Raw genomic sequence first — 14,828 nt, 5'->3', positions numbered from 1 at the left:
TTAAAAAAATAAAATAGAGAAGCAGGAACGCCCTGCAAGTATCCCGAGGAGGACCCCACCAAAGTGAAATAACACAGCTCTGCTGATCATGAGCGTTTCGCTCTCGGAGATACAGAACAATGTATTCTGAGAAAAGTCGGTTAAGTATGATGAAGGGAAGATCATGTCATTTGTATCCAAGGGTGCGGCTGCAGGATATTAACCATGTAAGTGCAGACGTTCCTCCATGAGGTTACAGGCTTTGCATTATGTAGGATATCCAAAACCACCGCACGAGAGCAATCTGCAGCAGCGGAGGATGTGGAGGGGATATAAACAGGACGAGGTTTACCCCATCAGTCACTATGTGGAGTAGGGAGATGTTTATACTACGGGAAGAAAATGTTCCGCTCGTCTCATTAATGCACGACCTGTCCGGGGAGAGGAAAGCGTCATCACAGGAGAGTGAAAGTCACCGCTCAACTCCTCCAATCACATCAATCAGGAGGTGGACGCTGCGTCACAATCTCATACACAAGCTGCGGCGTATCGGCAACGGAAACAGCGGCGCTGCGGAATTAACGGCAATTTATTCTGAAAATATCACAGATTTGTCCGGAAATGTTGCTGTGATCCATATAGTATTTTTATGGTGTAAATGTTCAAATAAGTTTACTACTTAAATCATTCTGGAAAGGAATCGGTCATTAGGCTTTTAGGCTATGTGCACACGTTGCTTTTTTTCAGCGCGGAAAAAAACGCACCCTCTGGCAGAGGGGAGAATTGTAAACAATGCTTTTTGAGAAAAAGGCATCGAAAACGCATGCATTTCTCATGCGTTTTTCTAGGTGCGTTTTTTAAGACTTGTCAGTGTTAATAAAGTTGGTTGAACACAGATCTTTGGGAAAAAAAAACCTGTGATGTCATTTCCTTCTCCACATTCTGTTTGGATAAATGGGAGGGCTTGGAATGGAAGGAGCACCATTTGAATTTTGGAAAAGTTGAAATAAACTTCGCGCACCGAGCCCCTTGGGTACCTATACGTCAGAAAACCCCCACAAGTGACCCCATTTTGGAATCTGCACCCCTCAAGGATTTTATTCAGGTGTATATTAAGCATTTTGAATCCACAGCTACTTCACCCAAAATGTTGCTGTAGCAACAATATTCTCACTTTTAGGCCCGTTTCAAACGTCAGTGAAAAACACAGACGTTTTTCACTGGTGTGTAAAACACGCACATGTCCCTCCGTGTGCCGTGAATCTCGGCACACGTGGGTTGTCTAAGTGCAATCCGGGCTCCGTTCTCCGTGGCCCGTGATTGCACTTAGAGATTCACTCACCTGCGCCCGCTCCCGCTCTCCATGGTGCTGATCGCTCCCGCGGTGCAGCATCCGGCCGGCGCTGACCCCCGCAGCAGCTGCTTCCGGGTCAGCTGTGTCGTGCATAATGAATATGCGCGACAATAATGAGCCAGCTCAGAAGCAGCAGGGAGAACAGGCTGCAGAGGACATTGCTGGACGCCGGGTGAGTTAAAATGATTTTTATTTTAAAAGCACGTTTTTTTCTGGCACGTGTTTCACGGACCACACCACTGCGTGGTCCGTGGAACATCAGTGATGCCAGAAAAAAAATGGACATGTCTCCGTGCGGCAATCACGCACACGCGGGTACGCCGCACGGAGACACGTGCAGTGAAAAATCACTGACGTGTGAGCAGACCCATTCATTATAATGAGCCTGCGTATGTCAGTGATCCTGGTACGTTTAAAAAAAAGCACAAACGTCCCAGAATCACTGACGTGTGAAAGGGGCCTAAGGGGCACTTTGCACACTGCGACATCGCAGGTGCGATGTCGGTGGGGTCAAATTGAAAATGACGCACTTCCGGCATCGCATGCGACATCGCAGTGTGTAAAGGCTGGATGATACGATTAACGAGCGCAAAAGCGTCGTAATCGTATCATCGGTGCAGCGTCGGCGTAATCCATGATTACGCTGACGCGACGGTCCGATGTTGTTCCTCGCTCCTGCGGCTGCACACATCGCTGTGTGTGAAGTCGCAGGAGCGAGGAACGTCTCCTACCGGCCTCACTGCGGCTTCCGTAGGATATGCGGAAGGAAGGAGGTGGGCAGGATGTTGACATCCTGCTCATCTCCGCCCCTCCGCTCTGATTGGCCGCCTGCCGTGTGACGTCGCAGTGACGCCGCACGACCCGCCCCCTTAACAAGGAGGCGGGTCGCCGGCCACAGGGACGTCGCACGGCAGGTGAGTGTGTGTGTGAAGCTGGCGTAGCGATAACTTTCGCTACGCCAGCTATCACCACATATCGCTGCTGCGACGGGGGCGGGCACTATCGCACTCGGCATCGCAGCATCGGGCTGCGATGTCGTAGTGTGCAAAGCCCGCCTAAGGCTATGTGGCCATGATCCAGCGACACGGCGTATAGTACACAGTGTCAGCCTTCCTGCAGAGATGTGAGTGTTGTCCACGGGAGAACGCAGCTGCCCATGCCCACGATTTGGGTTCAGGCTGCTGTGGAGCTCTATTCTACCTGCAGAGAGCACTCTTGTCTCCGCAGCATAAATTGACATGCTGAGGCTCGGGAAGCTGCGCCACCGCTCAGTTTATGCTGCGGAGAAAAGAAGCACAGTGGGCATGGGATCTCCAAAAATCCTTCCACTGTGCTTCTACTGCACAACGCAGCGTTATGGACGCAGGGAAAACAATCTGCGCCCATAACGCTGCAAACCCTGATTGTGGGCACACAACCTAAAAAGCGTCAATGGATGAATGGATGTCAAATATATATAACGTCCCACCCCCGCCTGCATATTCTAAGCTGGCACCTTTAGTACCTTTCATGTGGCACTAAAGGGTGCCTAGCTTAGTATTTATCCAATAAAAAAAAAAAAAAAATGGCGTGGGGTCCCCCTATTTTTGATAGCCAGTCAGGGTAAAGCAGACAGCTGTAGCCTGCAAACCACAGCTGGCAGCTTCATCTTGTCTGGTGATCAATTTGGAGGGCTCCCCAGGCTTTTTTTTTTTATTTATAAATAAAGAATAAAAAAAAAAAAAAATAACGTGGGGTCCCCCCAAATTAGATCACCAGCCAAGGTGAAGCTGACAGCTGGGGTCTGGTAGTCTCAGGGTGGGAAGAGCCATGGTTATTGGACTCTTCCCAGCCTAAAAATAGCAGGCCGCAGCCGCCCCAGAAGTTGGGCATCCATTAGATGCGCCAATCCTGGCGCTTCGCCCCAACTCATCCCGCGCCCTGGTGCGTTGGCAAACGGGGTAATAAATGGGGTTGATACCAGATGTGTAATGTCACCTGACATCAAGCCCAGCAATTAGTGATGTCACGGCGTCTATTAGATACCAGACATAACTAATTGACAGTAAACAAAAGCAAAAAAAAAATGACAAAACATTTTTTATTAGAAAAAACACTCCCCAAATCATTCCCTTGTTCTCCAATTTAATCAAAAAAATTGAAAAAAATGGGTCCGCAGAAATCCATATGGACGTCCCACGTCGCCTCTGGACCTTCTAGAATATGGGGGCACGTTCAGGGAACGTATTCCTCATTTTCTAGGAGGGCAGACCCTCCATTTGAGGAGAGTGGGTGCCAAAAATCTGCACCCACTCTCCCCGGGTCACAGCTGCAGAATGCCGAGCAGCCAGCACAGCTCACACTGAACACAGTGCTGGCTGTCAGCTGCTCTGCTCATGTGACCGGCCAGCGTGCACTGTCAAGGAGGAGGGGGCCGCGGGGGATCAGCGCTGCGACCGGACAGGTAAGGGGGAATACCGGGGGAATAGGGAGTGACCGGGCAGGGCCTGGGGGGCCTTATTATGTAATCTGAGAGCAGCACGATATAAGGGCCGAGACCCTGATTCCAGTGATGTGTCACTTACTAGCCTGTGTTGCCGTTTCTATAAAATCAGTGTTTTATCAGCAGGAGATTATCACTATAGGACTAGGTGTCTTCTGGTCCAACCACACCCCACCATTGATTGGTAGCTTTCTGCTTATGCACAGTGCCCAACAAAGCTGCCAATCCGTAGCATGGATGGGGTTATACATAGCTCAGCATTCTGAGCTCTGTAGCAGAGAAAACTGAATGTATGAAAATGATAGCATGCAGACCGGCAAGTGACGCATCACTGGAATCAGGGTCTAAGCCCCTACAGTACACTGCTCTGAGATTACATAGCAAAAACCTGCTGACAGATTCCCTTTCATTGCCAGAGTGCTCATGTGAAAACAGAAAAGCTAAGGGTGCGTTCACATTAGCGTATATGAAAATCACCCAGAGAAGTTGGCGAGCATCATGCATTTTTTTTTGAGAAAATAAAGAGCAACCTAGACTCGCATGACATATGGATGCCAGGTGAGAAAATAAAAAAACAAAAAAAAACACAAAGACACTTAACTTATCAAATTTTTTGGCTTGGCGATTTTATATACGCTCATGTGAGCGCACCCTTATACTTACCTCCTGCATTGGCGCTGATCGAGTGATTGCACCGCTAGGTCTGCCGGTGCTCACACTCTTTTTTTAAGTCATGTGAAATAGCGGGAGCGGATTGTCAGCAGCACTGATTATTAGATCATGTAAGCGCGGGCAGAGCCGGTGCAGACTGCGCTATATCGGCGCCGATGCAGGAGGGGAGCGTAAGCTTTTCTTATACTACTCAGGGGACTCCGGCATTTAAGAAGGGGTTGCCCCATTAGTGTGTTACCAAAAAGCGGTCTCATCTCTACATCGCACCACCTCCCTCTTCTGGGATGAAGTTGATGATTCCGGTTTTGGAAGAGACTATTTTCGTACATTGAAATCTGTTATTTAATAAGCAGAATCAGGCTCCATGCACTTTACAAGCCTCTCATCCGGGGTCAGTAAGATTTCCCAGCAAATACTCGTGAAGGGCGGTGCGGAGGAGGTATGCCACCGGATCACAATGTCCCCAACGGTCCCACTGGGGAAATGGTTTGGGTTTTTTTCAAATGGCAATATTGAAAAGTCCATACTACCCTGATAGAAGCAACAAGGACAATCTTTTGGTCTCCTTAAGCAGCAAAGGTAATCCAATGTGTCAGACACAAGACTGGGCTCAGACGAGCGGGAGAAACGGATGCTTTCCCACCTGCGTGGTGTGCTGTAAATTATAACACACACACACACACATATATATACACATATACATATATATATATACACACATATATATATATATATATATTATATATATATATATACACATATACACACGTCCATTTTTGGGTTTTTTTACATTGACATTTAAAATATACAGTATATTGGCCAATTCAGTTTGCTATGTGATTTGAGCAATAAATTGGGTCCAAAGGGCACCCGCTGCTTTTTTTTTTTTCAAAAATGCACTTATTGACTTTGATGGGGGGAGTAAAAAAAAAAAATAAAAAAAAAACACTGCTACCGTAGTTTCATTTTTCACACTGAAACACTGATCGGGTCTAAAAATCATCATGTGAACAAGTCCATTTACTTGAGCCGGTAAGGCCTATTTTACACATCCGTTTTTTGCTTATCAGTCACAAGTCGTCGTTTTGTTAAAAAAAAAAAAGATGCAGCGCTGGATCAGTTTTTTTCTCATTGACTAGTATTAGCGATGGATTGCGGCGACGGATGGCCTCATGTTACATCTGTTGTGCGATGGATCCGTTGTAAAATGTTTGTCCGGCCGACAGAGACGACGTCCACCGCTTAGCGCTGGCTCCTTGCACTGTAACCAGGGTAAATATCGGGTAACCAAGCAAAGCTGGTGATGTGTGCAGGGAGCCAGAGAGCATGCGCAGCAAAGTCCGAAGGATTGCACTGCTCAAAAAAACGTTACAGGCTGCGTTAATCTTCCCCGGCGGTCAGTCGTTCCACGACTGATCAGTCGGGCAGAGGGTGCAACGCAAGGGCATCAGTCACAATTTGCCGCTCATACAAGTCTATGGGAACAACGGAATCCGCTAAACGGATTCCGATGTTTACCAGAGCAGCGGATTGTGACTGATTCAATTTAACGGAAGTGTGAACCTAGCCTTAGGCTAGGTTCACACATCAGTTTTTTTCCATCAGGCACAATCTGGAAAAAAACGAATCAGTTGTATCCCCATTGATTTGTATTCGCGCCGGATTTGTGCCTGATGGCCTTGCGTTGCATCCGTTTTATGACAAATCCGGCGTAATTACTCAATGCGGCGGCCAGATGGAACGTTTCATTGAACGTTTTTTGTCTCTGGAAAAAAAAAAAAAAAAAAAAAAAGTATTGCGCCGGATCCAGCGTAATTTACAACGGAAGCCTATGGACGCCGGACCCAGCGCGATGCGGCAAAAATCGGATGCAGCCACTGGATCTGTTTTGTTTTTTTTTTTAAAACTGAGCATGCTCCAATTTATTGTAAAAACGGATCCAGGAAAAAAGCAAAAAAAAAAACGGATGAAACAGATGTGCCGGATCAGTTTTTGCATATTCTGCGCCGGATCCGTTGCATCAGGCACACGTCGGATTGTGCCTGATGCCAAAAAACTGATGTGTGAATATAGCCTTAATGTGGCTTCTGCTTTACACATGGGACGAAAAATTCATTTATCTGAAGCCGCCCTAAAGCTTAAAAGCAATGTGCACTGAGCCTTACAGGATCTACACAGCCAGCGACCAATCCTATTAATCAGTAATGATCACACTATAGATAACATTAATGGGACATAATTCCCCCCCCCAAATACTACAGAGAAAGGAAATATTCCCCTCGTACAGAGAAGACGTGGCACAACACCTGTAAGCGGCAGCTTTCAGTTCCCCATTTAGAGCCACGGTGAGGGGAGTACCCGGCTAGGCCAAGAAAAAAGCCAGACATTAGTTAAAAAGTGATGTTCTCCCCTCCGCGCCTCCAGCGCTCCCCTAATATAAAGTGTCCTGGCTTTACACGCTGGATCACGTCACCTGCCGCAGCCCTCACCTTCCGGCTCATGCACAGGAATGAGCAGAGGAACCTGTTACAGTCACATGAATCAGCACGGCAGGTTTTAGGATGATATTTTTAGGCTGGGAAGGTATGAGGATGGACGAAGGTGGCACTCATTACCAGGTCTTTACTTTTGGATGGGGCCGGATTAAAATCTGGATTTGTAAGGGGGGGTTGTGTCTGATTCATGGGGGTCCGGCTGCTCCAAAAACATACAGATAGGGAATTTAGATTGTGAGCCCCAATGGGCACAGTGTTCCTGATGTATGTAAAGCGCTGCGGAATAAGTTGGCGCTATATAAAAATAAAGATTTATTTATTTTATGACCCTTTTGGATCATTAGGGGCAAACCCGACGATTAAGGAGCAGAAACCTACACCAAAAGAGAAAAAAAAAAGTGTAAAAATATGATAGTAACCCTGTTTATATGTAGGCACATGCCAGGCCGAACCATTACTGTCACCGCTCCTGGCAGGGTATGTGAAGCATCACCTCTGTACAACGGAGAACGTGGCACATGCCGAGCATTGTTCACTAGTACAAGACCTTCTAAAGTACGTCACCTACAAATATAACATCAGCGGCAAGTCCCCGGCTTCACCAGGCCACAGGTCATATGCCCTGGTGGCCAGAGGACAAGCTGAAGACAATGACTCCCAGCCGGCACAATCTACAAGCCGTATCTGATTTACCCCATAAAGCTAAATAATGAATGAGCAATGTGGTGCACACTGCACCTGAGCCCCCGATAAAAGACCCCAGCACAACATATGTCGCCCAGGACTCTTTTCTTGCAGACAGTTTTTCAGAATAACTGATTGGCTGATACGTATCATGTGATTCTCCAGAACCAGGAAGATTTGTTTTTTCTTTTTGCAGCCAAGATCTTGGAGAATACCTTTAAACAATCGCTCATTTAAATGGCCGCAGATGAACAATTGCCAAAAAGTGGATTGGAAACCAGACGCAGGAATGACCGGTGGACTCAACAGGAAACTTCTGATTTACTTCAAGGAGCAGGTAAAGTCATTACTGACCCAGATCATCCGCCTGGCGTCACATCCGGTGACATCTCTGTGACCACTCATTATTCGGGAGGTTTGTCCGCCCTCGGATTACCCCAAATACTGGTGCATAGAGCAGCTCTGTGCACAGGACAGACAACGGCTAGTTCAGCTCATTCATACCTGCCCCCCACCTGTGGTGCTCTTGGTCAGATGATACTCATACCTGCCCCCCACCTGTAGTGCTCTTGGTCAGATGACATTCATACCTGCCCCCCACCTGTAGTGCTCTTGGTCAGATGACATTCATACCTGCCCCCCACCTGTAGTGCTCTTGGTCAGATGACATTCATACCTGCCCCCCACCTGTAGTGCTCTTGGTCAGATGACATTCATACCTGCCCCCCACCTGTGTTGCTCTTGGTCAGATGACATTCATACCTGCTCCCCACCTGTGGTGCTCTTGGTCAGATAACATTCATACCTGCCCCCCACCTATGGTGCTCTTGGTCAGATGACATTCATACCTGCCCCCCACCTGTAGTGCTCTTGGTCAGATGACATTCATACCTGCCCCCCACCTGTGGTGCTCTTGGTCAGATGACATTCATACCTGCCCCCACCTGTGGTGCTCTTGGTCAGATGACATTCATACCTGCCCCCACCTGTGGTGCTCTTGGTCAGATGACATTCATACCTGCCCCCACCTGTGGTGCTCTTGGTCAGATGACATTCATACCTGCCCCCCGTTATTTATCTATTCATACCCTCTCCCAGGTGACATTCACACAGGCCCCTAATACTTACAGCAAGATGACATTCAGACAAGCCCCCCACTATTTATACTCCAGATCTGGCGAAAATTAATGCGTCTCCCCCATATGTGCTGTAGAGACAATCATACATACATAACGCCTGATTGTTGTTCTCTCGACCAAGTAAAATTCATACATACCCCCCCATACTGAAGGCTGGATGACATTAATATGCGCCATTTGTACTCCAAATTCTGTGAAATTCATGTGTCCCCCCTATTTGTACCCTAAACCGTGACAATCATACATAGGAGCCCCCCATTATTTACACTCTCAGCTGAGTGACAGTCATACACACATGCCTTCCGCCAGTTATACTCCCAACTGGGGGATATTCATAAATGCCCCCCCAGCATTCATACTCTAGATCTGGTAAAATTTATATGTGCCCCCATTATTTGGACACTAGACGATCATACTAACCCCCCACTATTTCACAATCATACGTACTTCCCACCATTTAGACCCCTGGATATAACCTTGATAAGTTGGCCTCAATGTGTGTATTCTCAGTCTATGACATGATCAATATGAACATAGAGTGATGTTCTCCACGCGCCCCCCCTAATATTCACACCCCCCCCCCCCAGTGTCCGCATGTAGCAAAACGACAGCCTCTACGATGGAACCAAACAACGAGGTCCATGGGGAGGGGGGGGGGGGCGCAGGTGTCCCCTATATAGATCCCATATTCTCCATCTTCCGTTCTGACGTATTGTATATGAAACGCAGCCTAATAAATCTAGTATTAATAAGACACGCACTACCCCACTTTGATCACCCTAGTATCCAGCATAGTATCGATCCACCCTCCTACCTTTGTAAAGTCTCAGGCCGGCCACTGCGCCGATGCAAGGCGTCCGCCACGGGCCGGCCACTGCGCCGATGCAAGGCGTCCGCCACCTGGGCCGGCCACTGCGCCGATGCAAGGCGTCCGCCACCCGGGCCGGCCACCGCGCCGATGCAAGGCGTCCGCCACCCGGGCTGGCCACCGCGCCGATGCAAGGCGTCCGCCATTCACAATAATCCACAATGGATACACGTACGCCACAATTATTGCAAGAAGTTAAATTGGCTCCTATGCGTGCCTGTCACTATGTAATCTGCAGGCTGAGATTGGGCGAGATGCCTCCACTAGGTCAGACCACACGGATGCCCCCCAATATTTATAATCGGGGCCTTGGACAATTCTGGTGGCAGCAGCTGGAAGTGTAAGGCTATACCATGAACCGTACATACATTTCCATTTTAAGGAAACCCAATCCTTCTTTACCCGGGCGAGTAAAGCGCCCCTGACCTCCGCATCCAGAATAGCCCGACCTTAGAGGAACATTATGAGAAATCTCCGGAGCCGGCCCCATCTGGATCCATTCATTTACCTTGCCAGTCTTGTGATCAAACCAGACCAGCGCATGGTTCCGGGACAGCACCTTGCAGTCGAAGGTGGCGTTGTTCTGCGCGGGCCGGCACCGGGCCACCGAGCGCCCAATCTTGACCGGTTCGTCCAGGTAGACATGGCGCTCCTGGAAAGGGTGGGAATTTGGACGGCAGGTGAAGATCGCGAAGGCTGAAGGCATCTGGACGAAGGTTGGGGGGCAATAATAAAAGAGGGGAGGGGGGAGAAGAAAAAAAAAAAAAAAAGGGAAAAAAATAAATCCCTACTCCAGATCCCCAGAGGCTGGAGACTTCCGGACGTGTGCGGAGATTATTGTCACCAAATCATAAGACATTTAGTTAGAGGGGGCCGCAGTCTGGACACTCTGCTCCCAGTCCCGCAGCCAATGCCCCATACTGGTCCCATAGAAAGCCCCCAGCTGCTAATCCATGGCGGGAGCGTGCGGCAGCCTCCGGAGCGTGCACAGCTGATGCTGCAGTGTGGGGGCCCCAGGCTCACAGACCACAGCCAGCCATACTCTGACAGGTCTGCGGCATCCTCCGCCCTGCCCCGGGAGAGGCCCGAATCTACCGACACCTGGGGCCCGGTAAAGGGAGTTCCGTCCGTGACCAACCGAGGAGGTGTCGTAAAGCGCCGCTGACGTAAAGTTAACTTCTTCAGCCGGAAGTGGAGCCGCTTCTGCCTCCCTGCGCTCCTCGGTAGGAATATTCTCCGTTCCAGTGGCGGAATCCGGCCGTTAATGGAGCACAGCCCCGCCGCGCTCCCCTTCCTCCCGCGCCGCCATGTTGAATACTAGCGACCTCCCCGCAGAGCCGCACAGCAGCCGGCCTACTGCGTCACCACAGCAACGGGCGGGGAGAGCAAGAGGGCGGGGACTGGAACAGCCCCAGCCAATCAGCGCCGGCGCCCATCCCTTCTATGTCTCCGCCCACTATAAACTGTCAAAGCGAGAAGTAGTGGGCGGGGCTGTAGTTTCCGCCGGTAGTGACCGGAGGGGGAGGGGTGAGGTGACCCGGTATAGCCCCGGTGAAGCGGTGACCGGCTCGTCATTGCTGACATCACCTCTTATTATACAATTGGACCAGAGCTGGAAGGGAACTTTGGTCTTATTGCAAAATCGCATCTAATGAGTTTATTGGGCACAATTCACACACGACTTTGCTCCCATAGACTCCAATGCAACAATTCAAGTCATTTGCAACCTGATTTTTCTTTTCTTTTTGCACTCAATTCAGGGCTCATTATTATTGCAAAGGGCAGACAAGTTGTGCAAAAGTGTTTGATCCCCCAAATCTGCCCTATATGATTGTCAATGCGGTCATATGGCAGCTCAATACAATGGCAGAAGTCTGCTAGGAGTGAGCCATTTAGGCTATGTTCGCACGTTGCGTTTTTTTCCGCGTTTCTGCAGCGTTTTTAGCAGCAGCGTTTTTGTTTTCCAGCAAAGTCTATGGGAAAAGCAGAAATCCTGTCTGCACTTTGCTTTTTTTTCAGCAGCGTTTAATTTGCATATTTGTGGTCAAAAACCATGCTGAAAAAGAAGCAGCATGTCAGTTGTTTTTGCCATTTCTGCAGCGTTTCCTTAACATTGGAGTCAATGAGAAATGGCAAAACGCAACCAAAATCACAATTCCTGCGTTTTTCATGCTTTTTACCTGCTTTTCCACTGCGTTTTTGGCTCCAAAAACGCATGCTTTTCTGGCCAAAAATTAATGGGTTCTAATGTTCCTTTACACTCACACAATAACCGAAAATTTAAATGTTAAAAAATAATAAACTTCACCTATTTTTCTGATAAAATGTGCATAACCACTATTTTTTCATTCAAATTGATAATTTCCCATATAGTTTTATTAAAAGTTAATTTTATACTTTTTTTCTCTTTTTTCATTCTTTTTGACTAATTCAACTTTATTTCTCAGTGTCTTGATCTAAAAAACGCATCTGCAGAAACGCAGGTGAAAACGCAGGTAAAAAGCGGTAAAAACGCATGCGTTTTTAGCGCTAAAAAATGGTCAAAAGCCATTTGGTCAAAAACCAAGGGAAGGAAAACGTGCAGAATAAACTGCAGGTACTCCGACGCAACGTGCGCACATAGCCTAAGAAGAAAAGGAAAAAACAGCAACCACAGCAGGGAAAACTGCATGTAAAAAAAAATATAAATAAATAAATTAAAAAAATAATAAAATATATATATATATATATATATATATACAGTAAAATAAAAAAAAACAGTGCAGACGCTCGGTGCCGCTGACACGTTTCGTACTCACAAAATTTGACCCTTATTCATGAATAATTAATGACCCAATTCACGAATAAGGACCATATTTTGTGAATCCGAAACGCATTATAAATGGTTTAATACATTTTGCTCTTTATGTATACAGTATATATATATATATATTTATTTTTTTTTATTTTATTTTTTTTTTGCTTTTTACCGCAATCTAATTTTTTCATGCGCTAGTCCCCGTAGTTGCTGTTTTTTCCTTTTCTTCTTTGTGTTACCAAATACACTGATTTGGACCTATCCATGCGCCTCTCCACAAGATACTATTAGGTCTTCTTGTGCGCACGGTGCAGTTTTTGGTGCAGTTTGTGACCCACATCTGCATGTCTACTCTTATACCAGCAAAGTCAATGAGAATTCTGTAGCGCTGTGCACATTTTTTTTCTTGCAGTTTTGGGTGCAGCGTCAATTCTTGGTGCGTTTTTTTTTCTGCGTTTTTTTAAGCTTTTGCAGCCATTGATTTCACAAAAAAAGTGAATGCGTTTTTTTGTTGCGTTTTTTCTGCCACAAGGGGCATTTTTTGGTGCAGAAAATTTCAGTGTGCGCACATAAATAAATCTTTATTTTTATATAGTGCTAACATATTCCACAGCGCTTTATATACATCAGGAACACTGTCCCCATTGGGGCTCACAAACTAAATTCCCTAGCTGTTTGCCTTTGGGAGGAAACCCACGGAAACACGGGGAGAACATACAAACTCCTTGAAGTTGTTGTCCTTGGTGGGATTTGAACCTAGGACCCCAGCGCTGCAATGCTAACCACTGAGCCACCGTGCCGTCCACATAGCCTCAAGGCATTACAGTAGGCTGAATATCTCTTTTTTTCTTGTGTTTTTTTTCTAGGAGTGATACCTTTATACGCAATCTAATAATAATAATGCTACTTTATTTATGTAGCGCCAACATATTCCGCAGCGATTTACAATTCAGATGTTCATTTATAAAGAGTCAGAAGTAACACACTTATAGATAATAGCAAAAATAATGATGACCCTGCTCCCAAGAGCTTACGATCTACAATGAGATGGGGGTGACACAAAGACACTCTGGGACTTATTTATTACCGTGGTCCAGCCATCTTCAGCAAATGGGGGAGAGATAAAAGGCTGCATAAATCAGTCAATAGCATTTTTTATTGTACATCAGTACATTGCAATGTAATACAACCGCAACGCTCCAAATATTCAACGTCCTCGATTTCTGGTGTGCGCACATTTTGCAGCAGAGGACAGAAGCTGTACGGTGACTGTAGCTGGGAAAGATGGCTGTGTGCCACTGCAACAACGCAGACTAGAGCGAGTTAAGGGGGTCTCATTGTGACCCCCTATGTATGACCACAAGCCAGTTGCCAAAAAATTAGAACCAACTGGATTTTTTGAGAGTTGCTTGTTGCGGTATCTTGCGGGTCACAATGCCGCCCCATTCACATGTCCTATGCTGCGGTGTATCACAGGCGCATCCATAGATACGGGACCTGTGCTGCAGGCAATGTCACCATGCAGCCCGGGCACATTGCAGCATGCTTCATAATACAGCCCTTATACAATTGTCCCCAAATATTAACCGTGCTGAATTATTGGGTGCATGCAGGGGTGTAGTATGACAGATGAGGGCGGGTGCTTTGAAAGACTCTCTTCATACGCACAGTGCGTCAGTTGAATTTTCATGTCTGTATCGTTAAAGGGGTCGCTGGTCTAAATCCAGAAATCTGCAGTCCCTTTATGTGTTACTCTATGTGACTGCAGACTTGTGAATACTCACATTGGCTGCAACTGTGAGGAGTCGCCAGTGTCTACCCCGGGAATGGCGGTCACTTGGCCGCGAGTATGCGATATGTATACGGCTGACCGCTTCACGACTAGAGGGGCTCCTCAATGCAAGCGCACTGAGCGAGGCGGCTGCATTCTACTCGCATACTCGTGACCATGTGATCGGTGTTCCCAGCGCAGACACCAGAGAATCCTCACAGTGCACAGTGCACTCGATATGAGGATTCACAAGTCTGCATTCACATAGATTAACACATAGGCCTCTTTCAAACGTCCGTGCAAAACACACACGTCTGTGGTGTAGGTGAGTATGTGTGTGTGTTCAGTGTGTGCTGTCAGTGTGTTCTCCATGTGACAACTGCGTAGCACACGGACTTGTACTTGTATACTCACCTGTACACAGCGCTGCTGCTGCTTTCGGGTCTGCGGTGAGTGAAGTGAATATTCATGAGCATAATGAGCGGGATCGGAAGCAAGTGACAGCAGCGGCGAAGACAGAAGTGAGTATAAAAATTATTTTATTTCAAAGACATGTCCTTTCTCCGGTACATGTCACACTGAAGTCA

The 14,828-nt window shown here is 47.2% G+C and overlaps 1 protein-coding gene across 6 annotated transcripts in view; it reads right to left on the bottom strand.

Annotated features, from left to right (window-relative positions):
- Positions 1 to 11,020, bottom strand: part of SLMAP (sarcolemma associated protein) — a 147,708-nt gene extending 136,688 nt beyond the window's left edge. For 5 of the 6 annotated variants that reach the window (XM_075321330.1, XM_075321332.1, XM_075321334.1 and 2 more), the window contains exon 1: positions 10,182 to 11,019. In XM_075321330.1, the coding sequence (XP_075177445.1) occupies positions 10,182 to 10,379 (198 nt within the window). In that variant the 5' untranslated portion in view covers positions 10,380 to 11,019. Of the gene's footprint in view, positions 1 to 10,181 lie in introns of all 6 variants that reach the window. The other variant, XM_075321333.1, reaches the window with a different exon arrangement.
- Positions 11,021 to 14,828: the final 3,808 nt, after the last annotated feature.

This window comes from Anomaloglossus baeobatrachus, chromosome 8 (genome assembly GCF_048569485.1).
Source record: "Anomaloglossus baeobatrachus isolate aAnoBae1 chromosome 8, aAnoBae1.hap1, whole genome shotgun sequence".
In the NCBI taxonomy this organism is placed as follows: Eukaryota; Metazoa; Chordata; class Amphibia; order Anura; family Aromobatidae; genus Anomaloglossus; species Anomaloglossus baeobatrachus.
The sequence above is the reverse complement of the archived record's forward strand: the minus strand, read 5'-3'. Positions and strand labels throughout refer to the sequence as shown.